Raw genomic sequence first — 25,224 nt, 5'->3', positions numbered from 1 at the left:
AAAGCCGGAACACCTTTATGGCTCAGATTAGAAACAGAATATTGATCCTGGTATTCGAGGATAATGATTGAGGCCAATCCTGTTCCGTGTCATGAATCATCTTCGACCAAGCTCGCGCTCGAATGGCTTGATGTAAAAATTCATTGGCAGCTGCACAGCTCAGGTGTTTTGTCGGAGAATAATTTATTCGAGAGATTCGTGATGTGGAGTGGAGAAAGTCAAGTGCAAACGGTCCGCTTACCAGCGAATTAAACTGATAATTACTTACCATCCGCAACCTGGGCACAAAAATTTCTTAGGCATGCACACGGTAGAGGTATATACGCTGGCTTTAAGGGGGTATTCTAATCTAGAGGCCGAAATTTCGAGCTTGACAAGAAAACAATACCATACTCTTACCATCCATTTTTGACTGTCTTTTTATTGTTCTTTCAATAGCTTGGAGAAAAAAAAATATTTATGAAAAAAAAAAAATTTTTTTAAACTTATGCGCCTCTGAATACAGCAGTGAAAAAAAAGTATTGAAGCGATTGAAACGATTCCGATGCTCCCATTCGTCTGAAACAGAAATTAAACTAATTCTCTTCATCAATAAGAATGCCATTACGGCAGTTATTGAAGAGAGAACAAAAGTTACTCAAATTTCTAGACCAGAATACCCCCTTGAATGTTGTAAAATTATTACTGGGCTCAGGTCAAGTGTTTCTAGATTTTTTATCATCCTGTCAAACGGTATGTTTCTACGAGAAATTCAGTCACCCCGAATAATATTCCATTATCAGAACCTCACAGAGAGAATATGAATATCAATAGTACAGGCAACACAGTAGGTGTGCTTATTTTAACTATTACCATATATCGAATGCCTGATCAAATGCAGAACCCGAGAAGTCATATTAAGCGATATACCTATTGCGCTGCAGATAATCGAGCTTTTGCGGTTGTTGAGAATCGAATATTTCATCGCTTCGGTAAAAATTTGAGGTCTAAGAAATGCAGATTTTTAGATACATACCTACCTTGAACCTTTGCTCTTCCATGTGGAAGCACATTTGGTGAGATTGTATACATATGTACAGTTCATTGTGTTACAATAAACACGTTTTGATCAAAACCAGTTTTTGCTGGTGGTGTGTTTTATTTTTTCACAACTTGCTCGACATCGAGAGTTAACATTTCGTTTCTGTAGGTTCTGATTAAGAAGCTCTCATGGTAAAAATATAGAATTTGGAAAGCTCGAAAGAGATCATCCGAAAGTACGAATTGGGAAATTAATAAGACCCGAGAGAAATTTAGGTGAAAGCCAGCTTGAAGTTGTACCTACCGTGATTCCGAGAGCAGACGAAGTTCGGTAGGATAGAATAGCACCGGAGTTTTACGCAGGGTGATGTGGCGTGACAAACGCGAACGATCAAGTGACGAGTTGTTCAGTAGCGCAAGGGTGTACACACATGTTCCCTTGTTTGCACGTGTATGTACGTCTTGGGTTTGGGGCTAGAGAGCCTCGAGCGAGGTAGAAATCGCGGATGTTCGTTGAAACATGGCCGCGTCACCGGTAAATAGCTTTCCTTATGTCACCTTGTTCACGAGCGAGTGGAACGTCAAACTTTCCTACGTATCGTTGTAATTTTAGAAGCGTGTAGAAATGACAAGGTACCGAGGATGGGAGGAAAGAAAGCGGTCCGAATTTTCAGGTAATGTCACGTTCCCAGCGACAAATCGTTGTTCTCAGAAATTCCTTGTGTTCTATATCACCGGAGTGCAGTCAAAATATATGGAAGGTGATCCTTTAACATCAACCGTTTCATCATGCTACCCTTTCACTGTCGGGCAATGAGGTTCCAATACAAATATCGTACGTTCTTGAATTGCAAGCATCAACTCTTGTTACTTTTTTCATAAAACATTGATAAGAGGCTAAATTTCAACAACTGACTCGCACTGCAATGTGATTTGTGATACAAATTGTGCCACACTTCGGATCTAACCGAAGTCATTTACTAGAAAGACATGGGTACCTGCAGCATATTGAACGAATTCGGAGGCAAAATAATCGAGAAATACTACGTCGCTTTTTCAGAACTTTATCGTCACCGTTCTTCGACGAAATTGGTACGAAATTCATACAGCCTGCTATCCCGTTGCTTTAATAACGGTCTCTTCGACTAATTGGTGGAACTTGAGTCAAGTGACACAGATGATGCATATTGGGCCTGAATCGTTAGAAGCTCTACATATCACGTAGATATTGTCCCTTCGCTACTCTACTTTGCATTATGATTCGGGATTCGCACGAGTTATCTAAAATTGCAATGGCAGCTGGTAAAAGCCATGCTGGATAGTGCACCAATCTATCGAAAGATACATCACTCGCATATTACATGTGCTTGTAAATATACCAAATATAATTTATGTTAGACCCCACTCGAAAAAACGCCTTTTTACACATGTGATGCGGGGACAAAAAAATACCGCGTTCATTTCAAAGAATCTGGAAGTGACTTGGAAAGTCTATGAGAGCTTGATTTCTGCGTGTTAGCTATGCAACTACAGAAAAGGTAAAGTGAAGCAGAATAAGAATTGACGGAAGCTGTGCAGATACCCACTTGATATTCTGAAGAGTATCCTACTCTCTACGATTACATGGGCTGTCACAGCTGCTTTAATTTTATCCGTGCTAATCACTGGAGTATTCAACGAGTCCAACGTACTACCGTGTCATTCGATGTAGTTGACGTACCGAACAAGTAATGAATCATAAGAGCGAAAAATTTCAGCTGTCGATTTCTCGAGCCATCTCGGAAATCTGTACGAATGATTACTGATCACTTCAAGTCGTTCTTTTCATCATTTGTTCATTTAAGGTTTATGCGCCTGTCGATCGACTCGTTTTCGTAATGGTGTTATTTTACGGAATTTGAATACGCTTATAAGTGTGACTCGTCACTCCGGCTAATCTGCTGGCGAAGCAAGAACCTGAACCCATCATGGCGGCTTTAACCGTGTACCCATAGATTATTGTATCTCTATTTTACTGCAAGCTGAATCGTATACATTGACCTCTGCAATCAGCAATCATCGGTGAAACTCTAAGACGATGCGGAAGGTGATTACCACTTTGGAGTCTATAAAAAATGCACCCTTTTTGCCATTTGACAATTGACACGCAACTTGAAGTTTCAATCCATTAATGTAGAGCGGATTCGGCGCGATTAGTGCTGACAGAGAGTCGGACAAAAGTTATCGATAATCGGCCCAAATTATAGTCGAATCAATGAACTATCAGACTATTTGATGTTGTATTAGGTTTGCTTCAGCTCGCCGTTGAAAATTTCAAAGAAGCGACCGTCAATGAGACTGCTCGGCAATGATAGAACCCTTCCAAAACGATCAAATCAATCAAAAATCCATACCAAGCTGGCGTTCAAGCACGATGACATCATTGGAATCAAAATCAAGAAAACGAACAGGAGAGGACCAGAGTGAATTTACAGAGCTACGTAGGCGCGTACACGTAATGCGTAAGGTGCTACGTTGACTGAGAGAGAACCAATGAAACGGCGCAATGTGGCAGCCGGTCGCTCGGTCGGCCACGCCACTTCCTCCGCCGCCGGTTCCCCCCCCCCCCAACCCCCTCCTTCCTGCCCCACCCTCCTACTCCTCCCCCTCGCCCACCAGCCCTCCACCGCCCCCCTGCCCCGCTGCCGACGGCAGACGCCCCCTCCGACGCTCCTCGACGCCGCTTGACGCCGCACGACGTGGCCTAGCGCGACGAAGCGCTTCGCTTGCAGCTCAGTTGCCATCAGCGCCCGACATCGTACAGACATGACCTGTTCGACGTCCCTGATACTCGCCTTGGCGACGTGTTGCGTGCTCGCGTATTTTTCCACCTTCTCGGTGGAAGCCGCGCCTGATGCCTTCAAAGTGGATACGGTATACGTGCCAGAAGTCTGCACCGTCAAGTCGAAAAAAGGAGACCAGCTGACGATGCACTACACCGGAACGCTCAAGGATGGTACCAAGTTTGATTCAAGGTCAGTCATTTCAATTTCTCGCGACGGACCTCAATCTTAGATTCGTCTTTCGTTTACTGAGACTCGATGGAATTCCTCTTTTCCACTCGGCATTTTTCGAGAGAATGCCCCAGGAACGTAAAGCGTTTCCCAGTCGTTTTATCAAAGTCAACTTCCAGATTGATGCGATTAACTGGTATGCTGAAAAAACTGTGCTAAATACTGTTGCAGGTGGCTATAATAGTTAATATCCATCACACTTGCAAATCAGAAATATGTCTTGATGCTAGTACCAATGGACAATATTCTCATGAGTTATGCACGTTACGAATCTAATTGCTAGCGATTTTCGTAATAACCAGTCAAATGTTGATTGCCTTGATTTCTCGATTCCAGCTCTGGTCTGATGGAGTTTATGAGAATAATAGAAGCCGACTAAGCGGTACATAGTTAAAATCAATCTTCTCTGGCAGTGATAAGCATACAGAAAATAGCCTACCTACTAGTGGGTTGAAAGATCGGAACCTCTGACTTTGTTGCAATATGCATCAACGCTCAAAAGCGATGATTTATTCCAAGTAAAAGCATTTAGAAATTTATTCTTCGCCGTGATAGATCATTAGTAAATCATTGCAATGCGTCCAATAAATTTTAGAGTCATAGCTACATGCCACAACTACAGCTGTTCTGATTTTCGGTACAATAGTAGTAAAGGATATAAGCCCTTTCCTTACAATTAGTTAAATTTACTAACTCGACATACTGTACGAGTAACTTTACTCTCTCCGGCCTTATCGGTAGCGTCGTTCGCTAACCGATAAAGAATGCTACATCACACAATGATAATACTAGTCTCAAATCTCCTCAGTTGATCGTATGGTGTCGATGAAATATCTGGGTCATATTTATTTTGCGTTCGCAAGAGTATACGGGCAAGTTGTTCACTGATACGTAAAAATTATCTCGAGTCTGAGACGAATTACTAATTATTTACTAAATCTTACGGGCAATCAGGGTTGATTGAATTATATTGGTACCAAGCTATATTCAGTAGACCACTCAGCTTGATAAATTGTAGAAATAGATTCTAGTTCACTTAGAAAGTTGACGGATTAAGGTTAGCTTGGGGTTATAGAAGTTGGATGGAACATCAGAAAATATATTGCAGTGAAGACGTTGCAAAAGTTGACTTGCGGAACTATCATTGAAGTATTTTGGCCAATTTACAGGAACAATGTGTTGAACGATTTTCACCTATACTTATAACATGGTGATATCTGCGGGGAAACGTTGTCGAAAAAGTGCGCTCAAAACTCTCTTGAAGGTATCCAATATTCAAAACAAAAGCTCAAGCACACCCGATAATTGGAGTGGTAACAAAAAGTAACGTATCCGGTTGTATCGGACACAAACTTAACGCTAACGGCCTTGGAAATAAATTATTCTGGTCGAAGTAGAGGAGATAGTCGATTTCGTTGCTCGGACAGACGAGTAAGTTAAAAAGTAAGATAAACGTTTGGTGTCCTGGGGTTCGCTAATTTGTACTCTTTGATTGAACAGAGTCAATGATAATTGGAGAATAAATTATCTTGTCCAAACGATTAATGCTTATCGTTAGATCCTATGTTAGAACCAACCTGCGAAAATATGCATAAAATGTAATAAACGGGAGAAGATGTCAATGTCGGTCATCGCCCTACGCGGAAACCTCCAAGTATCCGGCTGCCAGCTTTCCCCTCGTGCAAACTGTTCTCCCGAAACGGTTAGACACACACGGTACAATTGAAAATATAGTCAGCCGTTGCGCTATTTTCTCTTTTTGCCAGTTGACGCATAAATTACGATAAATCTGCGTGGCCTCCTTTCAATTTGTGAATTCGCTAGTTCTGAGGATCAAGATTCTCTATTACTTAGAGTATACAAAGAGCCGCAGAGAGTTGTGCCTACACGTGTGTGAATTGATACTGGAACGGAAGTAGTGTCTAGGGTACTGATTCAGGTTGGCTTCACAATAGAAACGAGTAACAACCAGCGCCTAGAAGTGCGATCATTTTGTATTGCAATATTAACCTAATTAAGTACTCCAGACACCACTTTCGTTTCAGAATCAATCTGTACGTATTTGCTAATTATGATCCAATTTCATAGAATGTGACGTTCACCGATACATCTGTCACTGTGAACAAATCATAACAACATCCGTTGAGAAAATCAAGAAAACTGAGGAAGAATAAATAACGTATTGCCATGGTCACCGGCATTGCCTGTATTTCAGATTCATCGTCAGGGTTTTATAATTAAACTCACCACACTTGTTGCCATCTTGATACGAACGAAACTTTCAAATATCTGTCGATTGTCCTGTGAATATCCAACCAAATGAATATTTTGGCGAGTGTTTGGTGTTTTTGCACAAGACAATTGTATCGGCTTGAGGAATGTAAACTGTACGTGTACAACTTACCTTGCAGAGTAAGATTCCGAGCATATGAAAAAAAACAGCCTACCTCTGAAAATAGAGTTACGTACAATGTAAGTTCGTGGTGTAATTTCTAGAATATACCAGTTAACATTAGAAAGTAATTGGGCATGATAAAACAGCATGTGAAAGAAGTGTAACAGAGCAATACCTAATCAAAATGAGAAAAGAGAAAAGAGAGATTTTTCATTACGACGGGGCGGGAAGGGGTAGCGATGGGAGGGGAGGCAGCTACATGTATAATTTCGTTGAAAAGACTCGTCGGCTAAACAAATATTGCATCTAAAAACATTTTTTAACTTAAAGTTAGACATTGACGCTACTTTCCAAATGTCGTTTGTGTCATGACCGGGCATCAATGCCTCTCATCGAATCGTGTGACAACCAACAGTGCGAGTGTTAGCTACATACCTATCTGTGCAACAAGCAGAAGCGATGAACCAGAGCACCCAGTTTGCGAAAGAATTCCAAGTATAAGTTTGATTTGGATAAAAAAAAACCTTCCACTAACTAAGGAGACAAGGTTTCGTTATTCCAGTTTCCGTCCTCGCCGCAGGAAAGAGTGTCGAAATTGAAGAAAGTGACTACCGCTTTCCGTTATCTTGTGTTGCTTAAGAAGAAAGTACAATGAAAGTGTCCCACGTCGACGTACTACAGAAAACGGATTATAAACGATCGTGGGGCTTGCAGAAATTTCTTGTCAGAAATTCATGCTTCAAGTCAGTAAATCGCAAATGAGATTTCTTCAAATTCCTGTTCTCAAAGACGACGTGGATTTCTATTTAATACACAGTTATAAATTTCGTATTAAGTAATGCTTCTCAATCTATACCTATTCTTGAACTCTCATGGGCATTCGAACTTTCATTAAGTGGAATTCAATGACAGTGAAAACACACCAGGCACTTATAAATACACTTGGATTCGGCAGGCTGATATTGATCGACATCTACATTGGGGCTGCCCACGTATCGTCGAAAGTTAAAAAAATAAAAAAGAGACTGTCGATTGTTGAAAAAAAATTATAAATAAATACGTTCGTTCGTTTTTAAGCCAGGGGGGTTATGGGTTGTGAGACTAGATTCGAGACGAGCAGATAGACCTCGGAATAGAAAAGAGAAAGGATAGAAAGTAACGGCGATAGGGTGCGATTTCAAATAATCAACGCTTAACTGAACAAGGACTATGTCTATACGCATGGAAGGGAGTCGATAGCGTTATCGTAGTTGTCACGGAAGAGGGTGTTAGGGGAGGATAGAAATAGCGTAGCCAGCAGCGAAGGTACCGTGACTAGAGGTAGGGGAAGTAACCACGCTTATCGGTCGGACGACACCACCACTGACCATTCCTTGGTGCAAAGTCTGTTAATTGAAATTTGAATTACATCGCCTAACTCCGGGTTGTGATGCTCCGGCCGGATTATACGCAATACCATCGATCTCTCTGTATGGGTACGTTTGTACAACCACGATACATGCAAGTGTGTATAGAGGGGATTTCATGTCCTTTCATCTCACCGTGGAAGGTCATCATCCTGCACCTTTTAAATCAGTTTTCTCTTACAGCACTGTCTTTATAAGCATTGGCTTGCATCAGCATTGATCAATTCATTCAAACCTATCACAGATACAATTTATTTCGATCGAATCTCGATCTCGAAATTTCGATCGGTTACTATCGAATTAGCACACTGGCCATAATTCCAGTGTCCCAGACGAACGTGCGTCATTGATACCAACTCATTATATTTATCTATAAACAGCAAAGAAAGTTTCACCTTTGAAAAGTGAAAGAGTAGTAGAACGGTTTCAGCTATTGAGCCTTTGCCGACTAATGTGACTGGATTTCATTAGCGCTGGTGAAGCGGAATGCCATTCGAGGTGTTCGTGGCTGCACGCCGGAGGCAACCGCTAGGGGGGATCCATGTTTACAGAGATGGATGGTAGATGTTGTTTTTCCCGCGGGACAAAAATGGGTTACTCAACTGACTGTGTTTCCTGCCTGCCTACATGGAGACTCTTAATTAGAAGCAATCGAAACCGTTCCTACTCACGTGTTATAGTACAAGTAATTATCCGATAACTGAAAACGGATCGATGAAACCTATTTATATAAATCTATAGCCGTGCATGTTCTATTTCGATCGCGCCAACTATTTCTTACAAAGATATAAATTGTAGAGTAATAAGTTGCCAAAGCAGCGGGCCAGTACGATGTTTTTCCAGTGAGAAGCGAAAATAAGTAAAACACTATCGAGACCACGTAGCAAAATTCAATTGTAAGGCTGACCATTACCTAATTTATGGACACTCACCTTGAATTCAATACATTATCTTGTTGTGTACTTCATTTTGGTGGTGTTTTCTAATGTTCATGTAACTATACAGAACACGTTTAAAATATCTAATACCAGAATACGCATCAAAACAGCTCAGTGTTTACGAATCAAAGTCACAATAGAATAATGATCCACATTATATTAGCATCCACCATTTATAACTTCCTGGTATAAATCCGATCAAATGCATTTGCGAAAATCCTTTCTTTAATTCGATATACAGAAGTCGATGTTTCTTATATAGAATGAGCTCCTAAGTAGGCGAGACTCCGTTTATTCACCACATCTCAAACACGGCTTCGGCAAGAGTATCCCGCGAGAGGGAACTCAGCAGGACTCCGGGATTATTTTCCCTTAGAGTATGCTCTCGATATATGTCAGTCCTCGACTTGATGATTCGAAGTGAACCGTTGATGCCTTGGGAGAAGCTTTGTATACGTAGTTGCTGCGTTGACCTGCCGCATCTTTTTCTTCTCTGTACGGTATTCAGCATATTCTTTTGCGCGGATGATATGAAGACAGAATCAAGTTCACCAGCGTGACACGATTAGCTAGGTTCACTCCTGTGCGGTATAAAATGTACTTTATCTAACAGTACGCCATATGGAGCCACGATTTAAGGCGCGGGTGTTGGGCCTTTATTTTCAAATCTTCTTCTACATCATCGCTGTACGATATTGATTAAATCTTAGGAGTAAATCAAACACTGAAATGAGCCGGATTTCTTACTCAGGAGATAATTTTTTGTATTCACCGATCATCTAGAGAATACATAGGCACGTATGCGCAAATGCTGTGGTTAGCTGAGCTCTGAGACCGCGGAATTGGGGCCTTCCGTAGTCACGAGGCATCTAGGTCGTATACCGCTTCCAACGGCAAAACTAGGCCGTTCCCCCCTGCATCCGCATTCCTACAGCTTTCACCTTACACGTTTCCATGGTTTGAGTGGGTTGGTCCACTTCATCTGTATTCCAAAAGGCAACGATAGTTGAGTAACACACGGAAGTATTGCCCACGGCCACGTGCAAGTATACCTGCGATGCCGAGTTATGCACCGGAACTACCAAATTATCTTCAACGACCATGACTCTGTCTTTCCGATATACAATCCTGAACCTTCGGAGAGATTGACGTTGACACGCTTCAGTATCCCTTGAGGTTAGGATAATCGTGGTTGGATATTTATACTTGGACCGTCATCGTTTTTGAGCGGTAGCTTCAATTAAGAGAAAACAACTGCCGTATCCTGAAATTTCGTTCGGGCCCGATTCTTGTCCTGGGCTGAAAGCAAGCCTGTAGAGCAGCATAGTCCAGGATATACTATTCTTTGAGGAGCCACCGAACTTTTCATTAGCATTTCATTATATTGTAACCCACACCACAACAGTACAATTAGAATTTCACCTAAAACTTAATAAGTATCGTCGTCGTTAGATGGGTAACACTCAGTTAGAGTATAAATATGCGTAGAAGCTCAATGCGCATCGATCTACTTTGCCAGGGTGGACACTTGCTACAATGGTACCAAAAGAAAGTAGCAGTCAGGACCTTTTGATAAATTGATTTGTGAACGATCTGATGGCTCTCGATTGATATCCCGAGGCAGATACGAAATGCTGAAAGGGAAAAATTGAAATGAAACATGATTTGCGAGAAGAGAGAAGGCCTTCACACGAAGTAGATATCCACATAGGTATTGATGTACCTATTTTGCTAGATTGATCCAATGGTTGAACGGCGATGGCGCAATATGTACACCACAAGAAATATAATTCGAGGGCTGCCAATTTGAATTTCATTTATAGCACTGAGCCAATTGAAATGATCTTTTCAGTTTTGTCTAAAACTCCCAGTACTTAGTTAACTTCAGCTGAGGTGGAAACTGTCGCCAAGTAGTCGTGGCAACATTTTGTCTAACCTTTATGAAAAGAAGAGGCACCTGACGGCTGGATTGAAAAGGACTCTGCCCACTCTACTTTTCCATGCAAACATGACGGCATAAATACAGTAACTAAAAGATGGTCGTCTCCAAAAATTTAGAAGATGGCTCGTACTTCCAGTTAGGGTGCGTGTCGCACGGAGAAGGGGGCGGGAAGTGGACAGAGAAAAGGAGTCATTGAAAATACCGTGGTACCCAGACCATCAATCACGGGAACCATCATAATTCATCGTCGGATGCCTGTTCAACGTGATACCAAATAACAACAGCTCGAAGCTATTCGGTGAAAGCTAATAGAAAAAGGTTCTCGTTTCCGAAGGATGCAATAACGAGTCGCATGATACGTCTATGAGTGTATCCTCAGGGAAAAAATCCAACTTGGGTGTAAATTCGTACCCCCAACTCATACGTAATGCTAAACTCCTACATGAAAAAAATTGGGGGAAGAATTTACGCCAAAGTTGAGGGTTTTTTTCGTGAGGGTAGATGTCAATGCGATTCAATTCAACCCTCGAATGTTAAAGCGCCAAGAAGTTAACAGATTATGTTACCGCTGTTGAATTTTACTGTTTATCTCCAGCTGGCTTTGACCAACAAAGTTATCCAACTTTGGCTAGCATTCGTTAACCTGTGCACCATTTCTCTAATTTGAAATAAAGTGAAGCCAGTAAGACAGCCTACAAGGATTCAATCACAGCTTTCTGCGGTTGCAACAAATTGTTAGTCAGCGTGGTACACAATATCAAAATTTGCGAAGGTTTTCCTCTGGATTTTGCCGAAGGTTGCCGAAGGTCGCGACATTAATCCGCGGATTATGAAAATCATGAGTCTTTAGTATGTCTTGACACGATCCCGTTAAGTAATCCGATTGCCAACATGAAACCTTATTTTTTCTTATTAAAATTTACAACGATATGGCGAAGTGCATGTCGTCCTCGTCGATCGAACGTCATTTGTATCAGGCTCGCGTACAGAAATTGAATTTAATCAAGCGTAACTTTTCCGCTCGGACAGCACGTCACTAACAAACCTTTTGCTTCCCGTCAACACTCCTTAGCCCGGATAATTATATCACTATTGTCTCATCTTTCTGAACCTCGCGGCGAGCAATCAGAATTTCTGAAAAACGAACGATCTTCGTGCTTAACGGCATTTCTAATTATTCCCATCCGATTTCGATCTAGTTCGTATATCTGTAGAGCATCGAAAACTAAGATACACTGTTTCGGCAAAGTAGCGAAGTCGTGTTCAACAAAGTATTGTCTCCTAATTATCGCCCTTTTACTTCTTTTGCTATTTATAATCGTGCTCACATAGGTACTCATACTCGCGTGTAATATTTACCTGTCCGTCTTTACCTCAAACCTCAAATCTTGCCGCTTGCCCGTGTCGCTACTCAAAACATATTAGCTGTATGTTTCACGTATTGGCGACTTGCTCAAAATCTTCTATGTATATCAACTCTGTATTCTCTCGATTTTTTGTAAATCCCCAGTTGTCCTTCCGATCTCTCGCGATATAGTTCGCATATCTTTCAAATAAAGTACATCGTATCATTGTTTTATAAAATATAATTTAGCCGTCACTGTTGAATGCAAGTACTCGGAAGCCAATTACGAACGAACTTTGTACCTCTGTTACGAACAGATATTAATTAAAATTAGTAATCTACTCGACACGGCGTGCGTGCAGGCTGTGGCGACAGCGGGGGCAATGGTTATAGCAAAGTAGGAGATGACGTCGTTGAGACGAGAATTAGAAAACATATTGCAGACGTTCTGAATTATTATTCTCAACTTCATCAATGAATCATCAACGAATTCGAAGAACAATAATCACCACGTGGCAAGACGTTATTTACTACTTGATTTTCAAATCCACCCGACCAGCACTTTGAATTAATTACAGGCGTTATTTAGTCCGTTAATACCTCTCTGGCTGCTTTGCGATCCTTTGATCGCACGAGTTAAAACTCTGTCCAAGGCTACCGAATTGAATGAGCCAGTGTAGGTACGCCTGGCCACTATCCCCCAACTATTCCAACGTTATTGAGTGTTGGGCCGTATTCAGACTCCAGTTCGTTGAAAAGCGTGCTTGGATTCCAATGAATCTTCGAATTATGTTTCTCATACTTACAACTGACGCAAGCCTCACGATTTTAAAGATAGCTGCTGACTGACCAGATAGTGAAGCTTTCGTAGCTGTTGACGTCGACACTTGTTGCTCTTCAGTGTAATATAAACAGTAGTCAACTAAGTTCTCGTCACAGCTTTTTGCAAATTTCGCTTATGCCTCACGCATCTCGATACTATACTGATTGAAATCTCAGTACTAGGCTGAGTCAATGTTCGTATTCGGTAGAAAATTACATTTTGTATATTTACCTCAGGCAACATACAAAACGTATATCGAATTTTCTCACTATCTCGTCAACGTTCAGCTTTCACGAAAGTTATTAATTCGGTAGGCAACTAACTGAATTAGATCATGAATGGAAGACAGCGCATAATAGTTAGTAAAAATAACGGTTTGGGTCGACGTTGATTCTCCCAACAACCGCACCTCAATATGTAATCATACTAATGGCGGTCTCTCTGCTCTTTCATTATACATGTATCCGTAATAGGCTGAAAAAGGAAATAGGGAAACCGGAAGTAAAATAGAACTCATCCCGTTGTTCATAATTATTCAAAGGTTTCACCGTCCCAACTTCATCTTTTACTCGTATACCGTCTATCGCAATTGCCAATTCCATCTTTCCGGTTTGCAGAAATAGCTATGGTACTGAAACGAGTAGCTGAAGAATCTGGATGTGAGATTCTATTCAGATTCCATAATCTTATACGGGGGAAAATGAATTTTTTTCATAACAAATCGACACTCCTATCTGCGTCCTTTCAAATCAGCATACGTCAGTTCTTCTTTAAAACCGAAACAACGACATTTGCGGATGGTGGAAATTTGAAAGTCGATCTCGTGATCCGGAAGAAGTGGCTTCCATGCGGTCGCTCGCCGTGCAAATATACCTTATATTATGAAATAATGTGCACAGGCTACAGAAGCGGTGCAGGTCGTATGGGCAGAGGAGGAAAAGGGGTTCTGAGCACCGGCGCTCCGACCAGATAGCGCTGAATATTTCATGCTGGCTTGTAGCGTAACATACGCCTCACTTGGGAAATCCGGGCGAGGCGGCATGGTGCCCCACGTTCTGGTCGAGGCGTCATCTTCTCTCACCTGCAGAACCTCCTTTAAGCAGTTTCATTATAGTCTTTTGACTTTTCATTAACAATAGTTAGTAATCAGCATCTATTCTAACTCTGGAAGGTCTCTATCTCTTGGCTCATGAATAGTACAAAACTTTACAGTTTGCGAAATAGGCTGCTGACTCGGTGTGATCCCAACAGTGGAACAGTTTTGCGGTCAAAGTACTAACTGAACATGTAATCCGGGCATCTTCTTAACAATATAATTTCCCCAAACAAGGTTACAGGAAAAACGATCGAATTAATCTAACAGACTCGTGAATTCAGAACTTCGAAGTTGCCGTTATAAAATGATCCTCATGTCCTCGGATGACATGATTTAGGAAAACTTCACCATAAATGAGCAGATCGGGACGATTCCGTAGACTAGCATAGTGTACTCGCAAAAATACGACATTACGCAATTTGACAAAAGTAAATTGTGATTTCGCATTCAGTCTTCACTTATACCCTGACAAATCACTAATTACTTGATGCAAATTAGTGCCGTAAATCTGACAACTACTGTTAGCTTTGTTTACGTATTATTAATCAAATCCTAGCGCAGATATTAGGATGAGCGTATGGTACGCTGTGCAAAAAGTTGGGTAAGTTCGAAATTGTAAAAAACAAGATCGACGTAGCAATACGGCTGGCGAGCGATGGCTAAAGGTTTGTTCAAAATTCACGGATATCTATGCCTCTGCATGGGTGTGTATACGTTTGTGTAGGATTGCACGTATACCGTAAAGGGAAGCAGCATCCATCCCGAGGTTCGTAGTGTCGGTTCACGTGAGAAAGCACAGGCAGGAATGTATGCGCATGCATGTCGGGAGAAACTCCTGCTGCAGGAGATAAGGATAGAGTCCATAAATTAATTAGTCTAAGTCTGTAAGACTAAGAGCCGTGTACGCTATACCACGCGCTATCCAGTGTTCCGCGGTCGGGTTCTTAGCCAAGTTCGCAATAAGATTGAAGCACGTTGAACGGCCCTCTCGCGTGAAACTTGGACGTTGGACTCCTCGTCGAAAACTGCAGGAGAGAAAGCTAGACCACGTACACGACTCTTTACCGTCCTGATCCTCGGTATTGTACGGGCGCTAATACTTGCGTAGGGTGGAGAAGGCCGTGCACAAAGCTGAAAGATACTGCTGGGCCCCGGTATCGCAATGAAAAGGGCGGCTATCCGCGGAATAGGTTGGAAAGGGGAGCATGTTTTTTATATGAATTACCCGAAAGATATTACTCCGTCGGGACAGGGAAAACAGCTCTCCGAGGCACGGAAATGTATACTTGGCCCCTGATACGGGGACTCGATGTTTTATTTATAGAATATTTGACAACGCGCTGGTATTCCAATTGCGGGAACGGTCATGTTGAGGCCGGTCAAGTATTTTCCTGTGATACTCTCCTCCTGGCCACTTCGCTCCCTCGCCCCCCTGCGGACTGTCGGTACCCTCTTTAACCCGCCATATTACCTAATCCGCACATAAATTAACGGTCGGAACGTAAACCGCCAAGCCTTACCATCAAATGACCTACGGTGGCCATTACCTGTTCCTCTACGGCCTGGTACCGCTACCGGCACGGTAAATTTTCCCTTTGGCGTCGTTCAATTTGTTGTCAGCTGCCCACAGGCGAAATAATATAGATGCGCAAACTGTGAACTTCGGGTAGGATCACTAATGCAGTTTATATAGTCATTGTATATCGATGTCTGCGGTACTTTCAGTTATGCCATATCACGCAGATCAACCGATATCAACCACCTCTGGTTGTATTAACCAGCAATTAAATATAAAACGGTGTCAACATGTTACTGCCTGAAGAATTTTTAAAATCGAGAAAGTTTTGGTAGAAATGTTCAAACCCATTTTCAATGGGCAAAATCTTGCGAAAGAGCATTGAGAAAATATTCTGTGCCGCAGAAATACCAAATTCTATTCACTGGAAAATGAGCAGTCACTTACTCGGTGCACGTTCGGCGTGCTTGTACAAAAATTTTGTATTATGCGGATATTGATACATTTACATGCACATATACATGTCAGTATCTTTATGTGGATTCGGATACAGTTATGTAAAGAGGTTAGGCAGCCGAAAAGTGCGCACAGGGTACGAAGTATTCTCGCGAATAAATTTAAATAACGGGGAGTTCTTTGATATGTTAATTTTTTCTGTGTTCGGTAGGGAACGGGTTGAGCCATTCCTAGGCAAAACTTTTTCTATCCTAATCCCTTCTATCTCCTATCAATTTATAAAAATTAGTATGCATATCACCTTTGATACTGAAAATAACTAAACTAAAATGAAATGGAACACCACCGGTATGTACGTGGAAATCGCGTTCTCAAATAGGAAAATTTTATAAATACAAATATAAATTTCATAGATATTTCGCATACCTTGGTGGCTATCGAGAACGAATCCAAATCTTAGTTGCGGCTCAAATGGTTCTTGTTACTCAAAAGTCTGTGTGAACGAAATTGCAGAACATACCGGTGACCCTTGACTATCGATACACTAAGGTTGTACCACTGACTGTGTCACTATCACTGCACACCTCTTTGGAATTAACTCGAACAAAACTCCAAGGCCCTGCACGGAAGTACGTGGAAGACCCCTTCTCAAACGTTTCGAAGAATAAAAGGCACTGGCATCGAGAACGTTGTTCAGCGTGTAATTGCCAATTGATAAGACCGAAGTGAGAAAACTTTTTATCGTCGGGCACAACGATAACACTACAAAAAACCTCACTCTCCCGCACCAGGTTTACCGAAACATTATTGACTCGTTCGCAAGAGATAAGGTAATTCGTCTCGTCAAGCCCGTGGCGAAGGCCGATTGGTTCAAAGTTGTTCCTGCGAACGAGGAATTGCGACATAACACGTTGTCCCTACATCGTATAGGAGGAGGTGTGATGAAACGTACAAGGTCGATGTTGCTTCTTGCTGTACGATTACTAACGAAATTCCACGAAGATTTGTTTCAATTTCGGTAGCCGTGTACTCAGGCCAAACGAGACTGGAAATTTGGGTCGACTATATTTGGCTTGGAGAGAAAAAAAATTAGATCGAATATAACGAGGCCTGCCTCAGGCTACGATCGAGCGCAAGTCTCACGCAAACACCACCTTTTGCGAAATCGTCTGGAAGGCGAGGCGAGGCGAGCGAGCAAAAAGTTCGTTCTTGCGACGGGGATTGAAGATCGAAGCGAGGGTTTGATCCTCTTGTATGCCAGAATTGCGATCTTAGCTGGCGAAAGTATGAAAGTTCTTCTAACCATTGCAAGGACAGCCTACCACCGTTTTCCCGCGGGACAAATACAAGTCCAGGACCCACATCAGCGCCCGGCTATATTCAACCTTCTCCCACCGGTATCTCTTGAATATTTAAAACCTCCCTATGACACAAAAGTTTCACCCGCCCACCCCTGCCGTCTTTGTAGGAACCAGCATCTCTTCCACCATCGCCGTATCCCCCGCCTGCCCTAAATCCCATTCCAGGGAGTCCGGCGCAGCCTTTCCCCGTGTATATTTATGTATATTGTATGTATATACATATAAAGACACGTACATAAGTACGGAGTCGGGCCGACACCCGCGTACATGAATATACATGCAAAATATACGGATACCTATACAGCGTCGTACCCCTGTAGATTCTACTCCGGTGAAGTCAGTTTTTAATTTTTTACACCCCCGCGAGACTTGTCCCGCAGCAATTGTCTTTGCCTCCTGGGAAAGAAGGAAAAGATAAAACCTGAAAACGCGTTCTGCCACTCGATCGAGCCGTGAAATAATTTCCGGTCGTCGTTGGTAAAATGCTACACGGTGGCTGGTAAATATTACTGAGAAACGAGACAAGACCATAGGCGCACGAGCTCTGGCACTCTTTTCGAAACGCGGACGACGGAGTGTTTTAAGTAAACATGAACTCTAGACCAATAGCTGGAAAGACCCAAGTTAAGAATCTCCGGGTAGCCGTAAAACACCCCGTTGATTGAATAATTGAATAGCGTTACCGTACCACGGTATCGCATCTTAATTGATACTGCCATAGCAGGCGAACGAATAGTGCCCGAGAGGCTACTTCGTACGCAATAACCCGATAATTAGTTTACTATCGAAGGCTCCAGAAAGGTTTCCTGCTTGCACTTTGTCTTGTCACTTGCATCGCAACAAATCGCATTAATACGCAATAATCGATATCGAATATCCTCGGCCAAGGAGGCCAGTTAGATGGTGGATCTAACGATAAGTCGATTTAAGAATCATCTCGAGGATCATATTCTTCGCGCGATTTTCACCTAATTCAAACAACTAAAGCTTTTCACCGGATAACTAAAATTACCTATTATTGTTCCAGCGACTTTCCTATCGAATGATATAACATTTACAGTAAAATGTTAGGCCAGTCGTGTAAATACATCAGCCGCCGCGCCGCAGCGAATCCTTTATACTTCGCTCTGTGTCAGCTTACACACGCGGTTCATCCGTTCCATTTTCGAAACCTGCGAGACACGTGTCCTGTGACTTGTCGCCAAGAAACAAAGTATAAGAGACTTGGGTGTCCACATCGTGACCCTGCTCCTCGTTCCCGATATTGACTTTCCTCCTCGTAAAAGGGGATGACGCCTGTATGCTTTGCTTTCAAGGCTTGGTAGTGGGCGATAGGGAATTGTATGCAGACAGGACAAGAATACGTGACACGATCAAAGGCCGCGCGGACCCTGCAGCCATAGCCGCCGATTCGCTCACTCGAAACTCGAGGAGTTCACGATTCACAATCTTGCGGCTGTTTTCAATCTTAACCAGATATATAAACGAATGTTTATTCGTGCTCCCCGCCTATTCGGCATGGAAAATGCATTTTTAATTTTTATCGTAATTTCTTGAGCCACACGTAGAAAAAAAATTAAACATTTTCACAAATTGGGAAAGTAACAACGATAGAGCTGGTAAATACTTTTACCCCATCTTAAATTCGGTTGAAATTGATTCGTTCGTAGACAATTTTCTTCTCGTGATATTCGGTGCGTGTGATTTTCTGTCAGCACGCACCTGTCAACACAATGCATTTAGCAAGGCATCGTGAGGCGCGGTGCTGCAATAACAATAAATTCAACCCTCCCGAAGTGAAATACTTCCGAGTGCATATATCCGTTTCGGTCTCTGGCAAGTACACGGTACCATGTCGTCGGCACATGTACGCGCGCATGCATACTGTATGTACGTTAAGTATAGGCGTTCGTCTCGACCCTGCGCCGCCTGAGACTCCGGCCGTCAAACGATACTGGATGAGGTTACATCCGACGCGCCAAGGATCGCTCTCGACGCCCTACTCTGAACCGACGACGAATCGACGAGGCTTGCAAACGGCTAATTCGAGTACCCCGCTTCAACGTTGTCAGAGCTCCATGACTGAATTAACGTAACGCTGATCTTTAGAGAGGGTCGTGGTCTGCAGGCAAGGTTTTAATTTGCCAGTCGGAATTTCACTCGGCGTGAAATGTGCTCCGAGGTCCACATGCGGTAACCCGCGGCGTAACGGCAAAATCATCTCGCTGCAATATTTTACGTACATTTTTTAAAGACGCACCTACAATACATTTGACAGCTTGTCGGAATCCGGCGCCTCAAGCATACGTGCCAAATATTTGAGATTAATCAATTTTTATACCAGTCACGCCTGTTGTTATGATAAACGGATAGATATTTCAATGAAAAATTGTTTGACGAACTTGACGTATTTTTCTAACGCGAGGCGCTCTCTTTTTTTTTTTTGTTTCAGCTTGGACAGGGACCAACCCTTCACCTTCCAGCTAGGCGTTGGCCAGGTGATCAAAGGCTGGGATCAAGGACTCGAGAATATGTGCGTCGGCGAAAAGAGGAAACTGACGATCCCGCCAGACATGGGATACGGTGACCAAGGAGCTGGAAACGTTATCCCTGGAGGTGAGCATTCTCCAATTTTTTTTTTTTCGTATTGCCCAGGCTTTTAAGCATGTGTCATCTAACTCGGCCTAAAACGCACTATACGAACGTGCTCAAGTCGTGTCCGTAATTCAGCTAAATAATTGAAGTTTCGAATAAACATCGAAAATATAAGTGCATTCACTTTTGGTATGCAGGCGATTATCTGCCTAGAACAGTGAATTTCGTACGATGCTGATTCTTATCGACTACATCGGTGATGATAGCGAAAGACGCGGTGATCGAATTTGAATTATAGACCACATCGTCGGAACGTATCTTCGAGTAGCTTCCCAAAGTACCAATAACGTTTATTTCTACGGGCAATTACTAACCATTATAATTTACCGGCGTTTGCCTACGCGAATAGAGCTCATGTACATTGTCAACGATATCCTCGTGCGATTTGTTCATTGTCATGTATAGCTTGGGGAATTAATCGCTTGGCATCTATTTGATACACGCGAGACTACAATTTTCGGCAATTATCCAAAACGATCGTATATTATAACTTTGGAGCCGAAAGTTACTCTGCGCGGAACGAATTCCTATCGAGCACTTGGTTGAAATTGCGCAAATCACTATAGATAACTGACTGGCACCAAGGATCAAAGATGATGGATAATTAATGTAAAACCTTATTGAAACAGCGTAGCGAATCAAACGGGGTATCTGATATCGTTATTTTCTTTCATTTTCACTCCAGGTGCGGTGCTATTATTTGACGTTGAGTTGATCGACATCAGCGATTCACCGCCAACGACTAATGTCTTCAAAGAAATCGATGCCAACAAAGACAACCAACTGTCCCGCGAGGAGGTGAGAACAATGGCAAGATCATTTCCCATTATTTTGGGGACTACGGTGTTGGCTATTATATTTATATGCAATTATTTAACCTGATGGTGGAAGAACTTCACATGTTCTTTTTATTTTTTTATTTATTTCTTTTATTCGAACGACAGTTTCAGTCGACTTGAGTAACGTGGCTTTGGACCAACTAAAGTGAGTCTGCACAACCACCAAAAATGACAGTACGAAATTCTACCGTTATTACATTCACATTTGAAACAAAAAATTTAATCCGGGTTCACTCCTATTTCTCATTCGCGAACCTATAGCCTTTTTTAAGTATTTTTTGAACAAAAAAATTCGTTATAGATGTGCCTCGTAATGAGTAGAGATTGAAGAAAAATTCCGGTTTTTTAACGGCACCAACTTTTATACGGCACGTATTTCCATGTCAATTCTTACTACTCGGGTGGATTTGTATATCTTTTATCAGATATTTCGTGCCTGAGTGTCAAAAATAATACTTTTTATACGCATAATGTTTGACTTACAAAAACCTAGGTTTGACGAGCAGCTTATTGTTCATCGAAACTTGCTCACACGTGATCGTACACCTCAATGGGGTTGCATTACGTGACATTTTTCACCCCAGTTGTTTAGAGTTCGCTGGTCACCAAGTCGCTTATATTCTCAATGTTAACTTAAACGATTGTCCAAAGCCGATGACTAGATATCTGACTATGCCTTTTCGATACTATTGTTTCAGGTTAGCGAGTATTTGAGGAAGCAAATGATCGAGGCGGAGCAGGGCAGTGCCAGTGAGAGCGACGAAGTAAAGAAAATGCTCGCCGACCACGACAAACTCGTCGAGGAGATATTCCAGCACGAGGATAGCGATAAGAACGGCTTCATCTCCCACGACGAATTCAGCGGTCCGAAGCACGATGAGCTTTGAAACCCGTAATTAACAAAATTAATCACGTCACACTGACCACCGGAGAACTGCGAAGCTTCTGCAGCTCGTCTTTCCACATGGCGTCATCCCGAAACCTACTCTCGACAACGGAACGGACACGAGCATGGCTCGCAACACCAAACGCGGTCACTAGACGCTATAATAATACCTATTATGTACATATTCTCGCTCAAAGTACGACGAAATTCTTACAGCGCCGGGACGTAACAAACCAGCTCTCGTTACCATGCGTAGTGACGATTCACTAGTCGTCACGAATATTTGCCAAGGTAGATCGGAATTCGATTAAAAAAAAAGTAAAGTAAAAAAAAAAACAAAAAATCACTGTAATGTCATTTGCAATTTCTCGCACCTTCGAAATAAAACTCGCCGAAGCAAAAGTTCAACAATTTCACAATTAAAGATGCAGGCCCGTGGTACGTCCTGACATTTCAATGAGAATTATAGAAAGTGCGATAGAGCGAGAGGAAGGGAAAATTGTAAAATAAATGAAACGGCATTTTTTACTACGCAAGACAATTGATACCCGTGCCGATATTTAATATTTAGTATGCCTAGAACATATCCTACTTGCGTTTCGAAAACGCGGTTTCGGCGATCGGTAGATATGCAAGTATTTACCGTGTACAGAGGAGGACTATGATAATTCGAAAGGGAGTTTTTTTACATAATAATAGATCTTATTTCTACGATCGTGTGTGACATTATGTACTTACCTCCACCTTATTGATGTTGCGAAGAAAAAAAAAAAAAAAACATTTATCTGAAGTCTTGCTGTCCCCAATTCTCAAGCTTTCCAAAATATATCGCACAAATCTTTATCATTGTTACTATCATTTCTTATTAATGTTATGACTATGAATTTTTATCGTCATTACTATTAATATCATTATTATTATTATTATTATTATTATTATTACTATTATTATTATCAAACAATGTTTTCATTATTGAATATTGTACGTTGTTAAAGATGGAGGAAGGTTAATATGAATAAACTGTGTCGCAAACACACTTTGTTATACGGACGTTTAGACTTTTATTCTTTCCTCCGAATTTAATTAGGAAACACGAGCGGGGAGAAGGATGCTTTGGCAGATCTACATTCTCGATTTTGTATCGTTGAAGAAATTGATGCATGCAATAGGGTTTCCGCGCTTGATAAAATGACACTTGAACATTAAATTATATTCATTTTATTAGATGTATAATAGTGTATGGTATTGTAAATATGGTATAGAAAAAAAATTTGACTACCTACGTTGCTCTCCAATCCCAATTTAGCGAACTTCTAGCAGTTATTATATTTTAATAGAAATCTCCATTCGTTGTGATTTCATACGATGTTCAGATTATGGAAAGATTTCGACATTATATATAATATATATCTGGCACGGTTAGATCCAGATTAAAAATAACGGAGGCACAATTCGCGAATCAAAAGCTAATCTTATCACCACTTTTTCTTTACAATTCTAAACCAAAACCCCCGCCTTTATAACATAATTATTGACCGATTTTTGTATTTTACATAATTCGTGATATAATGCCAGAGGTAGTAATTCTAAGTGGATTGATAACAGCAGGTAAAGAAATTAATTGAAATCGTTGTGTTTGCAGGATCGCTGAATAATAGTACGAAAGCATGTTCGAACACGTCCAAGTTGGCCATTCAGAAAAAAATTGAAATAGTGACCGGCACGTTTCGTGTTATACCAGAGCACAGTACAATTATATGCACAACCATCTAACCAGACAGTTATGCAACGTTGCTCGTCTCTACTTCAAATTAGCTGAAATATTCTACACTGAAAATATAAGGGTACGTACATGACTGAACTGTTTCCTAACTTGAACCGTTAGGAATCCATGTAGTTGCATTCTCGGGCGGGGAAAACCTAGTCTGCAATACCTCGGTTCTGATTCTTGAAAGATGGAAACACGGGGATAACCCACGGACTTCAAGAATGGCATATCATTCGTTGATTCGTAATATCGAATGAGAGGAATTCATCGTCTGCTTCAGTTCACAATGAACCAGCGGATGATAATGATAATGAATAAAGTGTGACGGGTATACCTATACGGAGAAACATTACTGTCGGATTTACGACAACTCTGGGAAAATGAAAGGTAACGTAGTGTCCTGTTGAAATTACTTCGGTAACACGAGTTACTAGATCGACAGTCCAGTTTACCACGAAGAAAAATTGCAGTTACAAAAATTGTAGTAATATCAACGACAAATATCCGTCAATCCCCAAAGTAGTCGATGCAATAGTAATTTTTTCACTCGAGTTTGATCGTGAGCATTGAAAATGAGGGAACGCTGACAGGGTTTCGGCGTGACTAGCAGCCGCAACTTGCAGTGTACTGCAAGTATTTTAAATGTGAGGATTTATTACCTGCCCAAATTGCATACGAATAGAGGCAAGTATACAAAGGATTCGAGTACGATCTATTGATAGATACGTCGATACATAGTTGGATAAATAGATTATAGATACGTAGGTAGGTAGGTAGATGAATAGAGGAATAGAAGGATAGAAGGGTAGACCAATAGATGGATGGACAGGTAGGCGGGCAGGTGAGTAGGTAGGTAGATAGGTAGGTAGGTAGATAGGTAGATAGATAGATAGATAGATAGATAAATAGATGGATAGATACCTACACGGATTACTGTTTTGTCCAACCCCGCTTGAGAAACCGCTTGTTCGCGAATGTGAAACCGGCGCAAAATTGCCGTTTTCATGCACACTCGTAACGGGTGCAAAGTTTCATGTCGGCTCGCTTGTAAAGTGCACACGAGAACAGTAATTTCTTGCAACCGTTTCACATGCGCGACAAGGCGAATTTTCAAAAGGACTACGACAAAAAAAAAAAAAAAAAAAACAAATCATGCGCATGATGGGCGGAAGGCGATTCCACTCGTGTGATCACCAACCTCGTTTCGTTCAGGCAGTAAATCGCATACTCGTAATCGCTTTTTTTCCGCCTTAGATACACAATGTACTAATTTCTTAAGGCGAGTAAAGTACCCAGAATTTCTCTCATATTACGACTTTACTCGTAATGTATAATGCATATATACTTTGGACCGAAATCATCGAGTTTCGTCTTTATACGTAATAAATTTACTTAATAATGCTTCAGCCAATATTTGACTGTCGCAAGTTTGGCAAGATATTCATAATAGGAAGGCTTAGGATCCGGTGTAATCCTAAAAAAAAGTAACAGGAGTTTACGAGATAAGACTAACATAACTTTCTGAAACGCGCGTCGCTTAAAAACGCAGGAGTTGCTTCAGCCCTCGCCAGTATGGACGGCGCAGTCTTCGTCCAGCTTCCGTCAAAAACTCCGAGATTTCTTCCGCTCGCGCGATTTCCATGTATCACAGTCAATAGCCCTTGATGTATGCGGCGATGTGCTTCTTCTCTTCTTCCGAGAGACCATTCTTCAATGTTCTACGCA

The 25,224-nt window shown here is 41.7% G+C and overlaps 2 protein-coding genes across 10 annotated transcripts in view; one reads left to right on the top strand and one right to left on the bottom strand.

Annotated features, from left to right (window-relative positions):
- The window catches only part of LOC107227815 (FK506-binding protein 2), a 27,658-nt gene extending 5,079 nt beyond the window's left edge, over positions 1-22,579 (top strand). Inside the window, exons 2-5 of one of the 2 annotated variants that reach the window (XM_046733078.1) lie at positions 3,797-4,034; positions 19,804-19,967; positions 20,692-20,804; positions 21,544-22,579. In XM_046733078.1, the coding sequence (XP_046589034.1) occupies positions 3,826-4,034; positions 19,804-19,967; positions 20,692-20,804; positions 21,544-21,732 (675 nt within the window). In that variant the 5' untranslated portion in view covers positions 3,797-3,825 and the 3' untranslated portion in view covers positions 21,733-22,579. Of the gene's footprint in view, positions 1-3,796; positions 4,035-19,803; positions 19,968-20,691; positions 20,817-21,543 lie in introns of both variants that reach the window. The other variant, XM_046733077.1, reaches the window with a different exon arrangement.
- LOC107227814 (FH1/FH2 domain-containing protein 3) overlaps positions 22,425-25,224 on the bottom strand; it is a 76,469-nt gene continuing 73,669 nt past the window's right edge. For all 8 annotated transcript variants that reach the window (XM_046733068.1, XM_046733069.1, XM_046733074.1 and 5 more), the window contains one exon: positions 22,425-25,224. In XM_046733068.1, the coding sequence (XP_046589024.1) occupies positions 25,151-25,224 (74 nt within the window). In that variant the 3' untranslated portion in view covers positions 22,425-25,150.

The sequence above is a fragment of the Neodiprion lecontei genome, chromosome 2 (genome assembly GCF_021901455.1).
Source record: "Neodiprion lecontei isolate iyNeoLeco1 chromosome 2, iyNeoLeco1.1, whole genome shotgun sequence".
Taxonomy (NCBI): domain Eukaryota; kingdom Metazoa; phylum Arthropoda; class Insecta; order Hymenoptera; family Diprionidae; genus Neodiprion; species Neodiprion lecontei.
This window is presented reverse-complemented; position numbering and strand designations above follow the sequence as displayed.